The sequence below is a fragment of the Eschrichtius robustus genome, chromosome 9 (genome assembly GCF_028021215.1).
Source record: "Eschrichtius robustus isolate mEscRob2 chromosome 9, mEscRob2.pri, whole genome shotgun sequence".
NCBI lineage: Eukaryota > Metazoa > Chordata > Mammalia > Artiodactyla > Eschrichtiidae > Eschrichtius > Eschrichtius robustus.
This window is the reverse complement of record NC_090832.1, coordinates 39119774-39141472: the sequence shown is the minus strand read 5'-3', so window position 1 is coordinate 39141472 and position 21699 is coordinate 39119774. Positions and strand designations below refer to the sequence as shown.

Sequence of the window (21699 nt, the reverse complement as noted above, 5' to 3'; positions counted from 1 at the left end):
GGTGATGATGTTCTCAAGTAATTGCCCAACTTCATCCAAAGCAAGAGATCATTTTTTGCACTGCAGCTGGAGAAAAACAGACAGACACAAACCAAATGAACAAAAAAATCCCTCAGTTTAAAATTTTTTTCCCTATTGAAAAACCAAATGGTCTAATGTGAGGCATCTAAAACACTCTAAATTTTAATTTTCTCACCTTCTGAAATGGGAGCAATGATAATTAGCTGATGTATGTGGCTGAGATTAGATTGAATAACTGAACAAATATTTCCTGAGCACTCATGTACTAATACCTATATCATAGATACCATTGATTGGATGAAAACTTTGGTTTGCTTTGTCTAAGTCACCACTGGAGGCCACTTCACTTTTACTCTTTCCCAGCTCTCTTTCCCGAGTATTGTGAGATCTTTGAGGACAGGGACTTTGTCTTGTTCATCTTTGGAGCCTCAGTGACTAAGATATCCCCAGAATATTATACTAACACTCAAAAATTGTTATTGACACAAAACAATTTAAGATGTGGTTTCAAAATGCCAAGAAAATCAAATTTATAAGCTTCAGTTTTAGATGGTTTAGACCAAAATGTAAAGTGGAATCCCTGTCCCATTAACTAAAGCCTTACATGGGTGGAAAAGTCATTTAGAATGGACCCACCAGATACACAACATTGGTGTACATTATCCTCAGATAATTATCTGGTAATTTCACACCCGCTCTCTCTCTGCGTTTATGTCTGTGTCTGTCTGTCTCTCTCTCACCTCTCATTCCCATTAGGTCAACAAGAAAAGCAATTATGCTTTATAAGCTTCTATAGGTATAGTTTTAAAATAGCTCTAGTTTGCAATACAAACACTTAATGCATGACTCAATGTTTTATGACTAAGTCCTGATTCTGCAACCCTTCCTTGGCAAGATTCCCGTAGGACTTTGATGCTCACAAAGAAAGTTTGCTGAGTGGACAGTAAAAACACAAAATGAGCCAGAGGGCATTCTCTCTTTGCAGCACAGAATAAATGCATACATTTTCCGTGCCTCATTCTGTCATCATTTCATTTTTGTGATCCTTTGTCTTTTGTATATGCTAAATACAATGTCTCACATTCCTGATAGTGTCACTCTGTCTTTATCTAATCTTTCTTTTATGCCTTGCTATGTGTGCCTCATTAGTCTATCCTTCCCTGAAGCTTCCCAACATGAAGAGTCTGCACTGAAAGAAGTAAGAAATAATTGGAGGAGGCTGAACATATTGTAGGTCGCACAGAGAATAGTCAGTCAGAATAAGGTCCTGTGATGTTATTTGAAGATGGCAGGAGAGCTGGTTGGATATATTTCAGGTAATGAACCAGCTGACTTTAAAGCATTCAAATGGTTCAGAAAGTTGTGCAAAAATCACTTGCCAAGGTAAATAAGCAGACATTCTTTGTTTTTTTCCCTTATCAAGAGAGAGTCACTTTTTCTTACTTATGTTTCTGAGCACCAGAATTCATTTTCTTTAACTTGAAGTGAGAATAATCAATTACGTGAATAAAAGGTCAGAGGTCATAGGTATGGATCATCCTACAACTGGTTAAATATATAAAAATAATAGATGACCTTATATGAAAAACTTTTTAAATTTAAATTTAAAGATTTAAACATTTAAATCTTTTTAAAAAGGGAAGAAGAAAAATAAAAAATAAAATAATTTTATTTAAATATATTTAAATTAATTAATTATTTATTTAATAAATACAATACTATGACATTTTAAAAAATTTCCCCTGAAGGAGAGAAGCACATTAGAATATTTGCATAATGTGGCTTGGAGTGACAAGAAAAATGAACATGCAGAGTGAAAGTGAGTCATCCTCTTGAGGGCGTAAATGGAGAGAATACCAAGGAAGGAATATTGGGGCTTTACATTTATAATTATCCATATATTTTACATACATATAGTTGCACATTATTATTGCTGTACATTAATTTTTTGGATGAAGGAAATAAAATTCACAGTACTTGGATACATTAATTTTGGAAAGCCAATTATTAAGAGAAAATTCTGGCAGTCTCAACTACTTTTCTTTCCAAAATGTAACCCCTTTCCATTCATTCTATCAACTTGGCATTTTGGCCTGATGGGCACAACTGGAAAAGTGTTAGACTGTCAGTTGCTACTTAGAGTAAAAGTGCTACTATTACTGGTATAATTTTTATTTAGACAATTCTTCAGGAAAAGAATTGTCAATAATTCTTCTTCAAATGTTTGGTAGAATTCACCATAAAGCCTTCTGGTCCTGGACTTTTCTTTGTTAGGAGGTTTTCGATTATGTTCTTACTTGTTATTAGTCTGTTCAAATTTTCTGTTTCCTCATGATTCAGTCTTGGCTATCATATGTTCTAGATATTTATTCAGATCTTCTAGGTTGTCCAATTTGTTGGCATATAAACATTTGTAGTAGTCTTTTATGATCCTTTTTTTATTTCTGTAGCACCAGTTATAATGTCTCCTCTTTCAACTCTGATTTTATTTATTTGGCTCTTCACTCTTTTTTTTAATCTAGCCAAAGCTTTGTTATTTTTGTCGACTTTTTCGAAAGACAACTCTGTTTTGTTGATTTTTCTATTCTCTATTTGGTTTAAATCTTCACTAATCTTTATTATTTCCTTCCTTCTGCTAACTTTGGGCTTAGTTTGTTCTTTTTTTCTCTAGTTCCTTGGAGTAAGAAGTTAGGTTGTTTAATTGAAATCTTTCATCTTCTTTTTTAATGTAGATATTTATTGCTATGAACTTCTCTCTTAGAACTGCTTTTGCTGCATTCCGTAAGTTTTGGTATGTTGTGTTTTCATTTTCATTTGTCTAAAGATATTTTCTAGTTTCCTTTTAATTTCTTCTTTGACCTAGTGGATTTTTAAGAATATGTTGTTTAATTTCTATGTATTTGTGAATTTTATCATTTAAGTGTGCATAATGTTATCATTCTGTTTGACGCTCTTTGGATATTAAATGAAGACTTTTAAGACTCCCTCTGTTTACTAAAAGAAGATATGTTAAACTTTTAATCTAACAAGACTTCTTTTAAATTTAATTTCTTTTTTAGCAAGAATTTTTTGAGTTGTAGCTGTCCTGATATATGTGAGACGACAGTGACCCCCTTTAAGGAAAGAAAGCCTAATGTGACACCACCTCTCAGAGGTGAAAGTGAAAGTCTGCATGTCGTGTTACACTTTCTATCAAAATGTCCTAGGACTGTCATTCACATTCAGCACCACAGGCCTGAATTTTGGTTGTTCGGTGGAAAACAAATGATGAAATTCAATGCATAAAATTGCAAAGCACCAATAATATTCCAGCACATTACTAAGAGAGATCATTTTTGCTTTAAATGGTAAAAGAAAAAACACGTTAAATATACTCAAGTGGTTATTTGAAACATATAGTAAAGTAGAAAATTCAATATTAATGAAATGAGAATATAACTTTAAAAAATGCATCTTTTCCAAATGCTGCCTTCCCCACCACCATTATCTGTGGCCACGCACTGGCTGGTGCTACACTGACCATGTGGAACGGGATGATGAAAAAACAATACCTGGAAGGATGAAAGAAGAGAGAGGAAACTCTTAAGTAGATATTTCCAGTGTTCAAAGACTCAAATTAGCATCACGTGTTTTTAGTGGAAACCTAAATTGTTTTTCATTCATATATACATTCCACACACATTTCTACTGGGGAAAATTTTGCACTGCACTCCCTAATAAAAATGCAGAAATTTATAATATTTCTGTCTGTCCCTCATTTTTGATATTTCTATCTTAGTTTGGCAAAAGAATTGTAACATCATTGAATGATTGAATTACTTGATGGCATCAAATCTTTTCAATTTAGATATTTATATAAATGTCCCTTGCAATCAACAGTCAGATCATGTTGAAGAAATCTAGAGTTCTTTTAAAGAAATAAATTAGTTTAGCTAAATCCAAAGGAATGTCATTAGTCTTCACAATTAATTCATTCTTCAAATAATACAATGTAACAACATTTTGCTGCCTATTGAACATTTAACATAACATGTAAAAATTCTCTTGCAAGCAAAATATCCTAATTTACATATTATGCCTGAAAAACATAAAATTGTATATAGCACCAAAATAACTACTACCTAGGTGACAATAAAAATAAAGTTTTGGATATGATGATATTTCTCTGAAGTGAAACATAAATGCTTTAATAGGTTTGGAGTCCATGTTTCTTTAAATACTTTTTAAAAAAAATTAAGTACATACATGGCTGAGAAAAAAATCATGCCATGCTCTCATGTTTCACTAAATAACAATTTTGTTTAATTTAAATTTAATTGCAAAGTTAGAAAAATATGACTTTAGGGTATTTTTTTATACATTGCTACACTGACTAATGGAGCTTTCCTTGCATCCTTCATTGCTCTCACTGAGTCTTCTGTCAGCTTTCCCCTCCTACTACTCTCCCACATCTCCTCCAACTCCAGCACATGCTTATAAAAGTTCACCCAAAAGTTTTTTTTCTTTTTAATAAAAATTCCAGCAAATTGGAATTTTTACCACTAAGTCCCTGTATATTTGTCAATAGTTTACGTAGATCTTCTCTTCTGGGTAAATGTAGAAACGGGCTCTATTTGAACATTCAACATAGCAGGTATATTTCATGGTTTTACTGGTTCACTAATATGTTCATTTTGACAACAAGAAATATTAGACAGTTCGGAGAACGACACCACACCCATAAAATGTCTTGGGATAATTAGAAACTAAATGTATTACACTGGACTTAACATATTTACTTATGTTTTAGGGAACATAACTTGATGCATGGCATATCAGAATCCACATTCCTCTGAGCCTAGTATAGTAGGAAGGCCAGAGATTCAATAAGATGCCTTAGCAAGATCACAGTGCTTGATTTGGAGATCAGCGTTCTCAGGCTGGCTCTGGGGCAAATTACAATAACTGAAAAGTTTCTTGACTATTTCAGTTTTATTTACCTACAAGATGATGGTTTTGGACTATAGTTTATCGCTAAGTTACTCCTAGCTATAAAATTTGTTAGGATTTTACTGTATCTGAACTTACAGAATGGCAAGCTATCACTGAGAAATTTTAAGTATTCTTTTGTATCTTAAATCTTTGGTTTCCCATGGCTATTCCTAATAGGATTTACCCTGGGATATTTACAAAATGTAGATTTTCCACTACAGACTCATAGAATCAGAATAGCATATGCATTTTTCAAAGCTTTCTTAGTATTTCTGACACAGCCACTCTTTCCTTTGTTGTTTCACAGTACAATTTAGAATTTTTCCTTTGCTCAAAAACAGAGGAGGGCATATAAAAATTAGAGTTTTGAGAATATGAAAAATAATGATATACTACTTCATTGCAAATAACTGAATATGCAATAGGCAGATCAATGTGTTTTCACATTTCATTATAGAGTAATACCTTTTTCCTTTAGGGAAGCTGGAACCTTCGCTTCTTTTCCCTTAATAGGCTCTGGAAAGAAACATTGAACATTTATTTGAAACCAAGATCAAAAGATGTAAGAAGACATATACAATGGAGTCAATGAGCTATCGGTAAGGTGAACCTGGATAGAAATGATATGATGTTTTCTTTCAAAAATAATTTTAATCATAGACAAAGAAACAGCAGTATAGAGTACAACAAGCTGTTCTCTAATCATTTCTATTTAAAATAAATGTAAATTGTTGAATGAGGTACAATCTATTTGTTCATTTAAGGGGACGTGTATTTGGATGAATAGGAACTTGCTTTATCTGTAATTTTAAAAAACACATGACTTCAGCATCTAGAAGTCTTCCAAAACTGTTATAATCAGCACTAACTTAGTTTATTTCTTTCAGGCTATGTTTTTTCAAAAAAATAAACAATCAAATGGAAAACTCTGCATATATCATGTAAATGTGGTGTTTTAGTCATCAGACTCAAGTCAAACAAATTTCAAGAATAAGATTAAAATAAATTTTGAGACAGTTTCATCTGTGAACTCCCAATGTCTTAAACATGTGGTCCTTAGTTAAAGCAAATCAAGTAAAACTTCATTTATCCTGCCAGGTTCAAATACAAAATGATTCTGATCATATCATGTCTTCCAGACATATATATGGGTCTGGAAGACATGATAAATATGATAAACTTATCATATTTATGATAAATTTGATAAAATATATGATAAAATATGATAAATTTGATAAAATATATGATAAAATATAAAATATATATTTTAACCTATTAAAAATAAAAGCTAAAACCAGTTTTCTGCCTTTTCTGCAACATTAAATCTCAGTATCTATTGTACTGACAAAAATGATTAATAATGCAGTGAGAAAGAAGGGAAAGAAAGAAATCTATCCTTCCAGCCCTTTTTTCTATTCTCATCTGAGGTTTGGGATGGAAGGCAAAAAATACGGTGGTGGTGCTTGTGGATGGACATGCCGCTCCAAGCAATCACTTAGAATCCACTGAGTTCGGGTGGATTTGGATTGTGTCAAGAATGTATTCTGGGGTTCCACAGAAAATGCTGTGTCCCTCAGAGCAAGATTTTCTTGATAGATAAACTAGAGCCTTAAATATCCATAGGCTTGTAGACTTTTTAAAAGTGGCTTTGGTGGCAAAGGAGTGTCCCTGTTGCTATTTATTGTGCTAAGAATAAATAAGATCAATTTTTCTGTGTATTTCAGCATGTGAAGATGAAATCAAGAACTATGAATTGAATAGACACACGGAGAAACTTCATTAACTTTTTTTTTTTTTCAGGCTGACGGGGGTAATTTACTGCTTTGCATTTGGCTAAACCAAAAGAATTAATGTATCGTGAAATGAGAAGTGGTGGTGGGGACAGATTCCTGGTGGGGTGGGAGAGCACAACGCCTGGAACTTCACATTTCAAGATTCAGCATGTTGATTTAAATGGGTGTCTGTACATGACTGTGTGAGATTAAAGTAGTTATAAAGAACAAGACCTAAAGAGAGGCCCTGTAGACTGCTTCGATTTTGGTAGAGAAAGAAGGAAGGGGTGGAAAAACAGATATACTTTTATAGGGTATTTGAAGGTCATAAACCCATCACCTTAAATTTGAAGAAAGTCCTCAGAAAATAGAAATAATTTTTATTTCCAAGTTTGCTAGTAGGAAGATACCTTCGCTCCCAGGCTGGGTCATCTCCTGCACCAACTTTCCTGAATCTCATTTCTTCTCAGTGTCCTTTTTGACTTCAAGGGGTTTTGACCTGATTTCAGAAGTCCACAGACTGGTCTGAGCGTCCCTAACTACCCAAGGATACCAAATATGACCAAAAACGTGGAGACAGTGTTATATGGGAATTCTGCACTTCTGTATTAGTAAGGATTGAAACACCGTTGATTTAGGTCAGCTATTAAGGCATTTTTCAATGCATCTATCTTGTTTGTCAGGAGCAAAGCATTGGAGAGCACATTTTGTGTGTGTGTTGTTTTTACAAATATGGTAGTTTCGTCGCATTTGACCAAGAGCCTACAGGAAGGCTTGTGAATCTTGATTATCAGGATCTAGAATATGTTTAAAGGTGCTGGGATATTTCTTGGAACTCTCAAAATAATCTGGTAGGAGGCTGTAATGGAGAAAAAGTTTACAAAGAAATAGGAAGATCATTTCAGGTTTTACACCACTCCCAGAGACAAAGGCAATAATGAACTAGGGTGAGTGTTCGTGATGAATAAATCATTGGGGATCAGTTTCAAAGTCATCAGCCAACTTACCCTATTCTTAGCTCTAGCTTTTGTTTGATGAGTGGGAATGGCCAAGAAAAAGAATGGTGAAGACAAAGAGAAGTTGGGGGAATCATCAGGTGCATGGTCCTGAGCATCAGAATATGAAAGAAGATAAGCTCTGCTCTGAATTCTCTGGCATTAGATCCAAACATATGCAAGCCTGAGTCACAAAGCTAGTCAATAATTCTAATGTCCATCATATTACGCCAATGCCAGAGGATCCTAAGGGTGCTACTATTGCATTCTCAATAGAAGGTAATTAATTAACCTCCTTGTTGCCTGGTTATGATTTGGTCTGCAGTTTCTTGGACCATGGGTGAATCTTGCAACCTCAGATAAGTCAGACTAATAAGAAGCAAGCAGCGAGAGGATAGTGGTGGATGCCAGAAGGAATATAACCAATAATAGGGCTGAATAATAGGGTTGTCTGGTTTCTGGATGGTCAGGGCTGCATAAGCAGAGCTCTGCCCTCTTGAGTGTGTACAGAGGGCTTACATGAGTCCACTAGCCCAGGAAAGTCAGTAGCTGAACCAGCAGCAAAAGGCAACAAGACGTGTCTTTCTCTTGCTCTTTTTCTTTGGAATAATCATCCCTAGCCCTCTCTATACCTCCTTAAATAAAGACACAAGCCTAATGATGTTTCTTTAAATGTCTAATTTACTCATGGTTATCACAGCCCCAGTAAATATAGCCTCAAAGGATTTCCGTGTAATAATTCTGATTTTCGAAATGTAGCATTGCTTCAGTATGGGTTCTAATATATACATGCAGGTGGAGTCTGTAAGAGACCAGCAAAGGTAGGCAATCTTTGAGCTGCTCCAGTGAAATAAGAGGCTATGTAGCAAGTGGAATTGCTGCATTCTGATTCTGCCACAGTTCAGCAGCAAGCTTCAATAATCCTCTCCAGAAACAATAAGACTGCAGAGGTTAAAGGCACTGAAATTTTATAGGTAATACTACAATTTTTTCTTTGATTTTTGTATATAATGAAAATTATATTCAGAAAATAAGGGAAAAGTGACAATATAATTCTTCTAAAATTGTACCCAACTTGTATATAACAAAGATATTTGAGGGCATTAACACAGCTTGAATAAAAAAAGAGGTTCATTTTAAATAGTTCCAAATCAATAATGATATGTAGTAGACATTTACATAAATGATTTTCTAGTGACCGTGGAGACATGTTGCAAATAGTAGAGAATTTAACGTTGAGAAAAAAGCGTTCCCTAGGAAATGGTCTGCAATTGTACATTAATAACAACAACAACAACAATAATAGAAATTACAGGAGCCTACTTAGTAAAGGGGTCGGTGTGGATATAAATTCTCTCAGATAGGGACTTCCCTGATGGTGCAGTGGTTAAGAATCTGTCTGCCAGTGCAGGGGACACAGGTTTGATCCCTGGTCTGGGAAGTTCCCACATGCCACAGAGCAACTAAGCCTGTACTCCACAACTACTGAGCCTGTGCTCTAGAGCCTGTGAGCCACAACTACTGAGCCCATGTGCCCAAAAATAAATAAATAAATAAATAAATAAATAAATTCTCCCAGATAATGTTTTCCGGGACAGATGTTTACAAGTACCATTTCCAATTAGTTTAGGCTTCAGCACAAGTGAGGTCTTTAAGTAGTAGTTTAAACTTCTGATAATCATCATTACCTGAAAGGTCATTTTAGAGGTAAGACCCAAATTTCTGTTGAGTTGTTTTCATAGTGGACAATAATATATGGTCCAAGTATTCCTGTGAAATAAGTGCTCACCAAAATAAGTATATTTCATACTGCATTGGAAGGAGGGAAGGTTTAGATTTTGCATGTATATATGGATTTTCCTGGTAGTGTGTTTCAATAATACCTTTAGTTCTCACACAAACAAGGACAATGTTTTTGTTAAGTGTCAGATAAAATGAGAATGGAGGTGAGAAGGAGTCTTTCTCAAAGAACAAGTAATCACTGGTGAAAAATGGACTGAGCTCCTGTGTGGGAATTAAGGAATGTCACCCCAATAGTAAAAGGATTAAGACTATTTTTCCACATCGCATATCCAATGTGTCTACGTCAAATAGATTTTCTAACTTACGTAATGAGCTCTGCACTCAAAGCAAAGGTGCTTTGAAAAATACAAATATAAGGGCCCTATTTTAAGGAGCAAGCAGTATCTGTGTTAAAATGAAATAAATGGGTGTTAAAATCCAACAGACTTGACTTTGATTCTTGCCTTTGCCTCTTACCCATAGTGTGACACTGAGTAATTTAAATTACATGTACCTCAGCTTCCTCCTTTACTGAAATGGTGATATCAAGCACAACTTGCAGAAACAAAATATATAAAGTAGATTGCAATGTGTCTGGCAAAGAGCAGATGCCCTGCTTCTGTACTTCTCCCAAACAATCCTCACACCTTTGTCTGGCTAACTCCTCATGCATCATACTTGAATTTAATATAACTCTTCAGGAAAGCCCTCTCTGATTCCCCAGACTTGATTAGGAAGTCGATAGAGATGGCTTGATACTTTATGTGGACATTATTCTTAGAAAGAGGCCTGGGATTTGAATGGTATTTAAATAAGAATGTCATGCTCTTTCATAGCAATAAGGAACCTGATAAGACTAAAGCAGACAGAAAATGACTAGGAGTCTTTGAAGACAGCAGAATTCAGAACTCCAATTCCCAAGTCTTCCTCTCTATTCCTAGCTTTGCCATCTTTGTTTTGCCAATGATTAGCAAGTGTTTGGAAAGATTATGCACTAAATATATAGTTAATGAAGGACAGAAAGGAGAGAACCAGAGGGCATGGAAGCAAACCCTTCCTATACTCTTTATTTTCCTTCTAATCTTTTTTTATCCCTTCCATTCTTTTTTAAAAATCATTTTTCTGTTTTTTTCTTTCAGAAATTATAATCAGAGCACTTTAAGTCATAGTGAACTGAAGGAAGGTATTTAACAGACAGGTAAATAAATAAAAGTTTTCAAATATATGAGGGTGTCCTGTGCAATTTTGACCCACAAATCTGCAAAGATGACTAATGTACTGTGGACACATTTAGATATTTTTGCTAATAAATTTCTTGTGTTATGTTAACTTGACTCTATTACCTTTATCCTTCAGAACTGATGAAGTCTTCCCGGATTTTTCTTTTCTAATTTCTGCAAGACGAATCATAGGGAGGAAAGGTTACAAGGAATAATGGAGAAAAAATGGCAAGTTCTTTATGTGTTATGTTTACTGAGGCTTAAAGAACCAGAGGGGCTCTGCTTTGGTATTCAAGATACAGGTGTCTACTGGGATAAATTGCTTGTAACATATTGAACTAAATATACAGAAGATAGAAAATAAGCCCTGAAATTATTACAAGGGGCAGACTATGGTAGATACAAGAATGTACAAATAAAATACTATGGGCTTTGGAAAAAGAAGATATGATAAGAGTTATAGCTAACATTGTTTACTTACTATGTGTCACAGGGAATGTTCTCTACTGTTTAGTCATTCAACGTTCACAATAACCCTCTTAGGTTGGTAGGTCTTGTTATTATTGCTACTTTTCACATAAAGGGATTAAATAACTTTCCCAAGGTCATGTAGCCCTTAAACAGGAAATATGGGATTTGAACTAATGTCTCTCTGAACTCAAACACAAAGGTATTGGCTCTGGTAGCTCAATGATGGAATCAGGAAAGGCTTTGGCAGGTGGTACTGAAGAAGAGCTTGAAAGCTGGAAAGGAATTAGACCAACAGAAATGAAGCTGAAAATACATTTTAGGACAGAAGAGAGAATGGGGAGGCATGGGGTGGACAGTCTGTCAGTTTGGGTGTGTGAGTCACTTGTAACCAAAAGAATACAGTAGAAGTGTTGCTGCGTGACTTCCTAGTCTAAATCAGGAAAAAACATGTGGTTTCTATCTGCTTCTCTAGTTCTGGGGGTCTCCTGAATTCCTGATCCTCTAAATCATGAGCAAAGTGAAATCAGCTGTTGTTTTATATCGCTAAGTTTTGAGGTGGTCTGTAAGCAGAAACAGTACATGAAACAGCTAATAAACAAAAAAACATTGTACCATGCACAATGTAAGTTCTCCAGTAGAGCTATATAGATAACAGAGAAATGATTAATTCTACTTTTAAAACTGGGGAAGGTTTTTACTGCATTTGGGTTTAGGTTCTTCAGCTGACTAGAATTTCACGGGTCAGGAAATAACAATTTAACAGTATATCAGGGTGCAGGATGTCAGTTCAGGTTTTTTTAAAAGCTGAGGATCATACAAAAAAAGAACTCCTGGAGTTCTTACTTGGTTCACAGAAGGATAATCTACCATCAGTTTACATATGGAATATAGGTAACAGAGTTCTTTGGAGGAAGACGTTATCTTTGTTTTGAATATATTGTGCTTCATGTGTCAACAAGATGCCCAAAAAGGAAATGTCTTGCAAACAGTTGGAAATACGGGCGAAGTACATATTACATGCAAGTGTTGCAGAAGCAAATCAGCTTGAAGTCTCATTTACAAATGGAAGCTATCAATACAACCAGTAACATGATTTTTTTAAATGCCCCAAACAAATCTTATTTGCTTTGTTCTCGTAAATAAACTTGATTTAGTGAATAAACTAAATATACAAAGGCAAAATAAACCAGAAAGTTAAAAATTGTTTTCTTAATAACATATGAAATTAAAAGAAAAACTGATGTCCCCTGTTACTTTTTACCTGCATATTTTAAATCCAATCTCATATAATTTGCCTATATTGATATATATTCATATATTGGTAGTAATAAATTTTATCAATTTTGCTATTGCCAGATGTTTAAAAATGAATACCACACACAAAATGTGATCAAAAGAGCTATAAATAACAAGCTAAATTTTAAATAATTTACTAGATAATAACTATTCATTTAAAGAGAAAAATATTCAATTTCAATAAATCCAGGGTTGTTTGTTTGTTTGTTTTAAACATCTTTATTGGAGTATAATTGCTTTACAATGGTGTGTTAGTTTCTGCTTTATAACAAAGTGAATCAGTTATACATATACATATGTTCCCATATCTCTTCCCTCTTGCATCTCCCTCTCTCCCACCCTCAATATCCCACCCCTCTAGGTGGTCACAAACCACCGAGCTGATCTCCCTGTGCTATGCGGCTGCTTCCCACTAGCTATCTATTTTACGTTTGGCAGTGTATATATGTCCATGCCACTCTCTCACTTTGTCACAGCTTACCCTTCCCCCTCCCTATATCCTCAAGTCCATTCTCTAGTAGGTCTGTGTCTTTATTCCCATCTTACACCTAGGTTCTTCATGACCTTTTTTTTTTTTCTTCTTAGATTCCATATATATGTGTTAGCATACGGTATTTGTTTTTCTCTTTCTGACTTACTTCACTCTGTATGACAGACTCTAGGTCCATCCACCTCACTACAAATAACTCAATGTCGTTTCTTTTTATGGCTGAGTAATATTTCATTGTATATATGTGCCACATCTTCTTTATCCATTCATCTGTTGATGGACACTTAGGTTGCTTCCATGTCCTGGCTATTGTAAATAGAGCTGCAATGAACATTTTGGTACATGACTCTTTTTGAATTATGGTTTTCTCAGGGTACATGCCCAGTAGTGGGATTGCTGGGTCGTATGGTAGTTCTATCTGTAGTTTTTAAAGGAACCTCCATACTGTTCTCCATAGTGGCTGTATCAATTTACATTCCCACCAACAGTGCAAGAGTGTTTCCTTTTCTCCACACCCTCTCCAGCATTTATTGTTTCTAGATTTTTTGATGATGGCCATTCTGACCGGTGTGAGATGATATCTCACTGTAGTTTTGATTTGCATTTCTCTAATGATTAATGATGTTGAGCATTCTTTCATGTGTTTGTCGGCAATCTGTATATCTTCTTTGGAGAAATGTCTATTTACGTCTTCTGCCCATTTTTGGATTGGGTTGTGTGTTTTTTTGTTATTGAGCTGCATGAGCTGCTTGTAAATTTTGGAGATTAATCCTTTGTCAGTTGCTTCATTTGCAAATATTTTCTCCCATTCTGAGGGTTGTCTTTTGGTCTTGTTTATGGTTTCCTTTGCTGTGTGAAAGCTTTTAAGTTTCATTAGGTCCCACTTGTTTATTTTTGTTTTTATTTCCATTTCTCTAGGAGGTGGGTCAAAAAGGATCTTGCTGTGATTTATGTCATAGAGTGTTCTGCCTATGTTTTCCTCTAAGAGTTTTATAGTGTCTGGCCTTACATTTAGGTCTTTAATCCATTTTGAGTTTATTTTTGTGTATGCTGTTAGGGAGTGTTCCAATTTCATACTTTTACATGTACCTGTCCAGTTTTCCCAGCACCACTTATTGAAGAGGCTGTCTTTTCTCCACTGTATATTCTTGCCTCCTTTATCAAAGATAAGGTGACCATATGTGCGTGGGTTTATCTCTGGGCTTTCTATCCTGTTCCATTGATCTATATTTCTGTTTTTGTGCCAGTACAATACTGTCTTGATTACTGTAGTTTTGTAGTATAGTCTGAAGTCAGGGAGCCTGCTTCCTCCAGCTCCATTTTTCATTCTCAAGATTGCTTTGGCTATTCGGGGTCTTTTGTGTTTCCATACAAATTGTGAAATTTTTTGTTCTAGTTCTGTGAAAAATGCCAGTGGTAGTTTGATAGGGATTGCACTGAATCTGTAGGTAGCTTTGGGTAGTAGAGTCATTTTCACAATGTTGATTCTTCCAATCCAAGAACATGGTATACCTCTCCATCTATTTGTATCATCTTTAATTTCTTTCATCAGTGTCTTATAATTTTCTGCACACAGGTCTTTTGTCTCCTTAGGTAGGTTTATTCCTAGATATTTTACTCTTTTTGTTGCAATGGTAAATGGGAGTGTTTTCTTAATTTCACTTTCAGATTTTTCATCATTAGTATATAGGAATGCCAGAGATTTCTGTGCATTAATTTTGTATCCTGCTACTTTACCAAATTCATTGATTAGCTCTAGGAGTTTTCTGGTAGCATCTTTAGGATTCTCTATGTATAGTATCATGTCATCTGCAAACAGTGACAGCTTTACTTCTTCTTTTCCGATTTGGATTCCTTTTATTTCTTTTTCTTCTCTGATTGCTGTGGCTAAAGCTTCCAAAACTATGTTGAATAATAGTGGTGAGAGTGGGCAACCTTGTCTTGTTCCTGATCTTAGTGGAAATCGTTTCAGTTTTTCGCCATTGAGAACGATGTTGGCTGTGGGTTTGTCATATATAGCCTTTATTATGTTGAGGAAAGTTCCCTCTATGCCTACTTTCTGCAGGGCTTTTATCATAAATGGGTGTTGAATTTTGTCAAAAGCTTTCTCTGCATCTATTGAGATGATCATATGGTTTTTCTCCTTCAATTTGTTAATATGGTGTATCACGTTGATTGATTTGCGTATATTGAAGAATCCTTGCATTCCTGGAATAAACCCCACTTGATCATGGTGTATGATCCTTTTAAAGTGCTGTTTGATTCTGTTTGCTAGTGTTTTGTTGAGGATTTTTGCATCTATGTTCATCAGTGATATTGGCCTGTAGTTTTCTTTCTTTGTGACATCTTTGTCTGGTTTTGGTATCAGGGTGATGGTGGCCTCGTAGAATGAGTTTGGGAGTGTTCCTCCCTCTGCTATATTTTGGAAGAGTTTGAGAAGGATAGGTGTTAGCTCTTCTCTAAATGTTTGCTAGAATTCGCCTGTGAAGCCATCTGGTCCTGGGCTTTTGTTTGTTGGAAGATTTTTAATCACAGTTTCAATTTCAGTGCTTGTGATTGGTCTGTTCATATTTTCTATTTCTTCCTGGTTCAGTCTCGGCAGTTTGTGCATTTCTAAGAATTTGTCCATTTCTTCCAGGTTGTCCATTTTATTGGCATAGAGTTGCTTGTAGTAATCTCTCATGATTCTTTGTACTTCTGCAGGGTCAGTTGTTACTTCTCCTTTTTCATTTCTAATTCTATTGATTTGAGTCTTCTCTCTTTTTTTCTTGATGAGTCTGGCTAATGGTTTATCAATTTTGTTTATCTTCTCAAAGAACCAGCTTTTAGTTTTATTGATCTTTGCTATCGCTTCCTTCATTTCTTTTTCATTTATTTCTGATCTGCTCTTTATGATTTCTTTCCTTCTGCTAACTTTGGGGTTTTTTTGTTCTTCTTTCTCTAATTGCTTTAGGTGCAAGGTTAGGTTGTTTATTTGAGATGTTTCCTGTTTCTTAAGATAGGACTGTATTGCTATAAACTTCCCTCTTAGAACTGCTTTTGCTGCATCCCATAGGTTTTGGGTTGTCGTGTCTCCATTGTCATTTGTTTCTAGGTATTTTTTGATTTCCCCTTTGATTTCTTCAGTGATCACTTCGTTATTAAGTAGTGTATTGTGTAGCCTCCACGTGTTTGTATTTTTTACAGATCTTTTCCTGTAATTGATATCTAGTCTCATAGCGTTGTGGTCGGAAAAGATACTTGATATGATTTCAATTTTCTTAAATTTACCAAGGCTTGATTTGTGACCCAAGATATGATCTATCCTGGAGAATGTTCCATGAGCACTTGAGAAGAAAGTGTATTCTGTTGTTTTTGGGTGGAATGTCCTATAAATATCAATTAAGTCCATCTTGTTTAATGTATCATTTAAAGCTTGTGTTTCCTTATTTATTTTCATTTTGGATGATCTGTCCATTGGTGAAAGTGGGGTGTTAAAGTCCCCTACTATGATTGTGTTACTGTCAATTTCCCCTTTTATGGCTGTTAGTATTTGCCTTATGTATTGAGGTGCTCCTATGTTGGGTGCATAAATATTTACGATTGTTATATCTTCTTCTTGGATCGATCCCTTGATCATTATGTAGTATCCTTCTTTGTCTCTTGTCATAGTCTTTATTTTAAAGTCTATTTTGTCTGATATGAGAATTGCTACTCCAGCTTTCTTTTGATTTCCATTTTCATAGAATAACATTTTCCATCCCCTCACTTTCAGTCTGTATGTGTCCCTAGGTCTGAAGTGGGTCTCTTGTAGACAGCATATATACGGGTCTTGTTTTTGTATCCATTCAGCCAGTCTGTGTCTTTTGGTGAGAGCAATTAATCCATTTACATTTAAGGTAATTATCGATATGTATGTTCCTATTCCCATTTTCTTAATTGTTTTGGGTTTGTTATTGTAGATCTTTTCCTTCTCTTGTGTTTCTTGCCTAGAGAAGTTCCTTTAGCATTTGTTGTAAAGCTGGTTTGGTGGTGCTGAACTCTCTCAGCTTTTGCTTGTCTGTAAAGGTTTTAATTTCTCCATCAAATCTGATTGAGATCCTTGCTGGGTAGAGTAATCTTGGTTGTAGGTTTTTTCTCCTTCATCACTTTAAATATGTCTTGCCACTCCCTCTGGCATGCAGAGTTTCTGCTGAAAGATGAGCTGTTAATCTTATGGGGATTCCCTTGTGTGTTATTTGTTGTTTTTCCCTTGCTGCTTTTAATATTTTTTCTTTGTATTTAATTTTTGATAGTTTGATTAATATGTGTGTTGTCGTGCTTCTCCTTGGATTTATCCTGTGTGGGACTCTCTGTGCTTCCTGGACTTGATTAACTATTTCCTTTCCCAGATTAGGGAAGTTTTCAACTATAATCTCTTCAAATATTTTCTCAGTCCCTTTCTTTTTCTCTTCTTCTTCTGGGACCCCTATAATTCGAATGTTGGTGTGTTTAATGTTGTCCCAGAGGTCTCTGAGACTGTCCTCAGTTTTTTTCATTCTTTTTTATTTATTCTGCTCTGCAGTAGTTATTTCCACTATTTTATCTTCCAGGTCACTTATCCGTTCTTCTGCCTCAGTTATTCTGCTATTGATCCCTTGTAGAGTATTTTTAATTTCATTTATTGTGTTGTTCATCATTGCTTGTTTCCTCTTTAGTTCTTCTAGGTCCTTGTTAAATGTTTCTTGCATTTTCTCTATTCTATTTCCAAGATTTTGGATCATCTTTACTATCATTATTCTGAATTCTTTTTCAGGTAGACTGCCTATTTCCTCTTCATTTGTTAGGTCTGGTGGGTTTTTACCTTGCTCCTTCATCTGCTGTGTGTTTTTCTGTCTTCTCATTTTGCTTATCTTACTGTGTTTGGCGTCTCCTTTTTGCAGGCTGCAGGTTCTCAGTTCCCGTTGTTTTTGGTGTCTGTCCCCAGTGGCTAAGGTTGGTTCAGTGGGTTGTGTAGGCTTCCTGGTGGAGGGGACTAGTGCCTGTGTTCTGGTGGATGAGTCTGGATCTTGTATTTCTGGTGGGCACGTCCACATCTGGTGGTGTGTTTTGGGGTGTCTGTGGCCTTATTATGATTTTAGGCAGCCTCTCTGCTAATGGATGGGGCTGTGTTCCTGTCTTGCTAGTTGTTTGGCATAGGGTGTCCAGCACTGTAGCTTGCTGGTCATTGAGTGAAGCTGGGTCTTGATGTTGAGATGGAGATCTCTGCGAGATTTTCGCCGTTTGGTATTACGTGGAGCTGGGAGGTCTCTTGTGGACCAGTGTCCTGACGTTGGCTCTCCCACCTCAGAGGCACAGCCCTGACGCCTGGCTGGAGCACCAAGAGCCTGTCATCCACAAGGCTCAGAATAAAAGGGACAAAAAATAGAAAGAAAGAAAGAGGATAAAATAAAATAAAGTTATTAAAATAAAAAATAAAAAATAATTACTAAGAAAAAAATTTTTTAAAGAAATACAAACAAACAAAAAAACGGATGGACAGAACCCTGGGACAAATGGTGAAAGCAAAGCTATGTAGACAAAATCTCACACAGAAGCATACTCATATACACTCACAAAAAGAGGAAAAGGGGAAAAAAAAATATATCTTGCTCCCAAAGTCCACCTCCTCAATTTGGGATGATTCATTGTATCTTCAGGTATTCCACAGATGCAGGGTACATCAAGTTGATTGTGGAGATTTAATCCGCTGCTCTTGAGGCTGCTGGGAGAAGTTTCTCTTTCTCTTCTTTGTTCGCACAGCTCCAGGGCCTCAGCTTTGGATTTGGACCCACCTCTGCGTGTAGGTCGCCTGAGGGCGTCTGTTCTTCGCTCAGACAGGACGGGGTTAAAGGAGCAGCTGATTTGGGGGCTCTGGCTCACCCAGGCAGGGGGGAGGGAGGGGTACGGAGAGCGGGGCGAGCCTGCGGCGGCAGAGGCCGGCGTGACGTTGCACCAGCTTGAGGCGCGCCGTGCGTTCTCCCGGGTAAGCTGTCCCTGGATCACGGGACCCTGGCAGTGGCGGGCTGCACTAGCTCCCGGGAGGGGAGGTGGGGAGAGTGACCTGTGCTTGCACACAGGCTTCTTGGTGGCGGCAGCAGCAGCCTTAGTGTCTCATGCCCGCCTCTGGGGTCCGCGCTGATAGCCGCGGCTCACGCCCGTCTCTGGAGCTCCTTTAAGTGGTCGCTCTGAATCCCCTCTCCTCGCGCACCAGGAAACAAAGAGGGAAGAAAAAGTCTCTTGCCTCTTCGGCAGCTCCAGACTTTTTCCCGGACTCCCTCCCGGCTAGTTGTGGCGCACTAGCCCCTCCAGGCTGTGTTCACACAGCCAACCCCAGTCCTCTCCCTGGGATCTGACCAAAGCCCGAGCCTCAGCTCCCAGCCCCTGCCCGCCCCGGCGGGGGAGCAGACAAGCCTCTTGGGCTGGTGAGTGCTGGTTGGCGCCGAGCCTCTGTGCGGGAATCTCTCCGCTTTGCCCTCCGCACCCCTGTGGCTGCGCTCTCCTCCGTGGCTCCGAAGCTCCCCCCTCTGCCACCCACAGTCTCCGCCCGCGAAGGGGCTTCCTAGTGTGTGGAAACCTTTCCTCCTTCACAGCTCCTTCCCAGAGGTGCAGGTCTCATCCCTATTCTTTTGTCTCTGTTTTTTCTTTTTTCTTTTGCCCTACCCAGGTACGTGGGGGGTTTCTTGCCTTTTGGGTGGTCTGAGGTCTTCTGCCAGCATTCAGTGGGTGTTCTATAGGAGCAGTTCCACGTGTAGATGTATTTCTGATGTATCTGTGGGGAGGAAGGTGATCTCCGCGTCTTACTCTTCCGCCATCTCCTCAGATCTCCTCCGGGGTTATTTTTAAAGTTAGGGACCTGAATATCTAACCAATAAAAAGAAATAGAAAATAGCATTTACTTTTTCTTCTAAATTATCCTCTAAAAGATAAAATGTATATATAATAATAGTGTTTCCTTCTACAAGATTTTTGTAAAAGGGCTATGAAACAGACAAAATAAAAAACTGAAATAATGGACAATCTTGTAACAAAAGAAATCAGCACTAGAGTTCCTCCTCAGCACATAAATATTTTGAACCCCAAAAACAATGTGTTTAAAGGAAATGGTATTGATTAATAATATCTTTGATCTATTAGTTATTACTCATTTCTCTGAATGATCAAATTCAATATCAATTTATTATTAGTGACATTAGGATATTAAAAAAATATTTCTGTTGAAGTGTTTTGGCTTGATGTCAATGTCAAGTGTAGCTAGACTGTAAAAAAGAAACTGAAATTGGAAGGTGTAAAAGATCCTAACAGAATCATCAGGCAGTCCAGATTTCTTGGCTGTGTGAAGAATCAAACTCAAAATTCTTAACCTTTCTTTCCCAGCTAGCTCTACTGAAGTGTTCAAAAGTATCACTTCAAAAACTGTGTTTCTTTCCTCTTTTTGAAGATATATAATTTGCCTGTTTCATGAGCATAATGAATAAGATCAAAGTATCAATTTTTTTTTGGATTTTTCTTCTGATGCAAAGAGTAGTTTTAAAGAACCATATGGAGAGCTCTATCCGTAAGTTCAATGACAGATAATTCCTCAGATCATGACTATTAATGTACATCACACAGCACCAAACATGTTAAAATTGTTTTATAACATCTCTGTTGCATCCTAAAGTGATACTACCTTGTTCCTAGAGTGATTCAATTGTGATTAGTTCCATGATTTTTAAATATTTAATATGTGAATGCCCTACATGCATCTGTCATTGTTTTATGTTCATTTGGACATAATTTTGACAATCAGAGATATTTTATAAAAGGTGTTTTATAGCATTTTTGTATCTTTTTCAAACTCCAAAATATGTTTCATAAATAAATACAGAGAAAAGAATTTTCAAGTTGTCTAAATGGTTTAGCATTCTATGTTTATAATTCCCATGAGAAAAAATATAATATTTTGATGTTTTATGCAATACTAACTTTGAATGCTCCTGAAAAGATGTTGTCAGGGTTTAATTTTACTCAGGACATTATCCATTAACTTTATAATTAAGTATGACTTGGTCGGGATGCCATTTTTAACTTCCTTTTTGCCTTAGTGATGCATTTAATCATTTCCTGGTCTATAGACTAAATAACTTGGCACACATATTTTTAACATTTTAAAATATTTTTCTTTAAAAATCTGTTTAAAAATTCTCAATTTAAAACATCTCCAATTCAATTATATTTATATGTTGGTGTCTTTTTTAAAAAAACTTGGAACTTCATTGTATTTCTTAGTCTTTTTTTTTTAATTAAAAAAAAGAATATAATTTTGCAACCTGTCTTATCCTCTATCTCTAACAGGACATTCTAATTAAAGAGTATAATATAAAATTTCTTTGAATGACATCTTAACAGTGTTGTTAGTACTTGAAGACTATGGTAAGGTATTTCTCAAGAAACTGTAAATAAGGGAATTCAGAATGTTCTCTGAAAGTTAAGCTAATAATCAATACAGAATGCGGAAAGTTGGGGAGTTCTGAAAGCACCAATTATATAATACTATATAACACTTTGTATATGCATCTCTGAGAAGCTTCCGTCAATTACTCAAGCACTGTGTTGTTCTAGGCAAGCTGGGCTGTGTTAGCATGTTAAAACTGTGACATGGAGCATGGCATAGGAATTCAAAACAACTAACAGATATAGAA

General features: G+C 36.3%; 1 protein-coding gene across 1 annotated transcript in view; it reads right to left on the bottom strand.

Annotated features, from left to right (window-relative positions):
• TRDN (triadin) overlaps positions 1-21699 on the bottom strand; it is a 341870-nt gene that overhangs the window by 63974 nt on the left and 256197 nt on the right. Inside the window, exons 23-24 of the mRNA XM_068550829.1 lie at positions 10885-10935; positions 5458-5508 (exon numbers count right to left, since the gene is read on the bottom strand). Of these exons, the coding sequence (XP_068406930.1) occupies positions 5458-5508; positions 10885-10935 (102 nt within the window). The remainder of the gene's footprint in view (positions 1-5457; positions 5509-10884; positions 10936-21699) is intronic.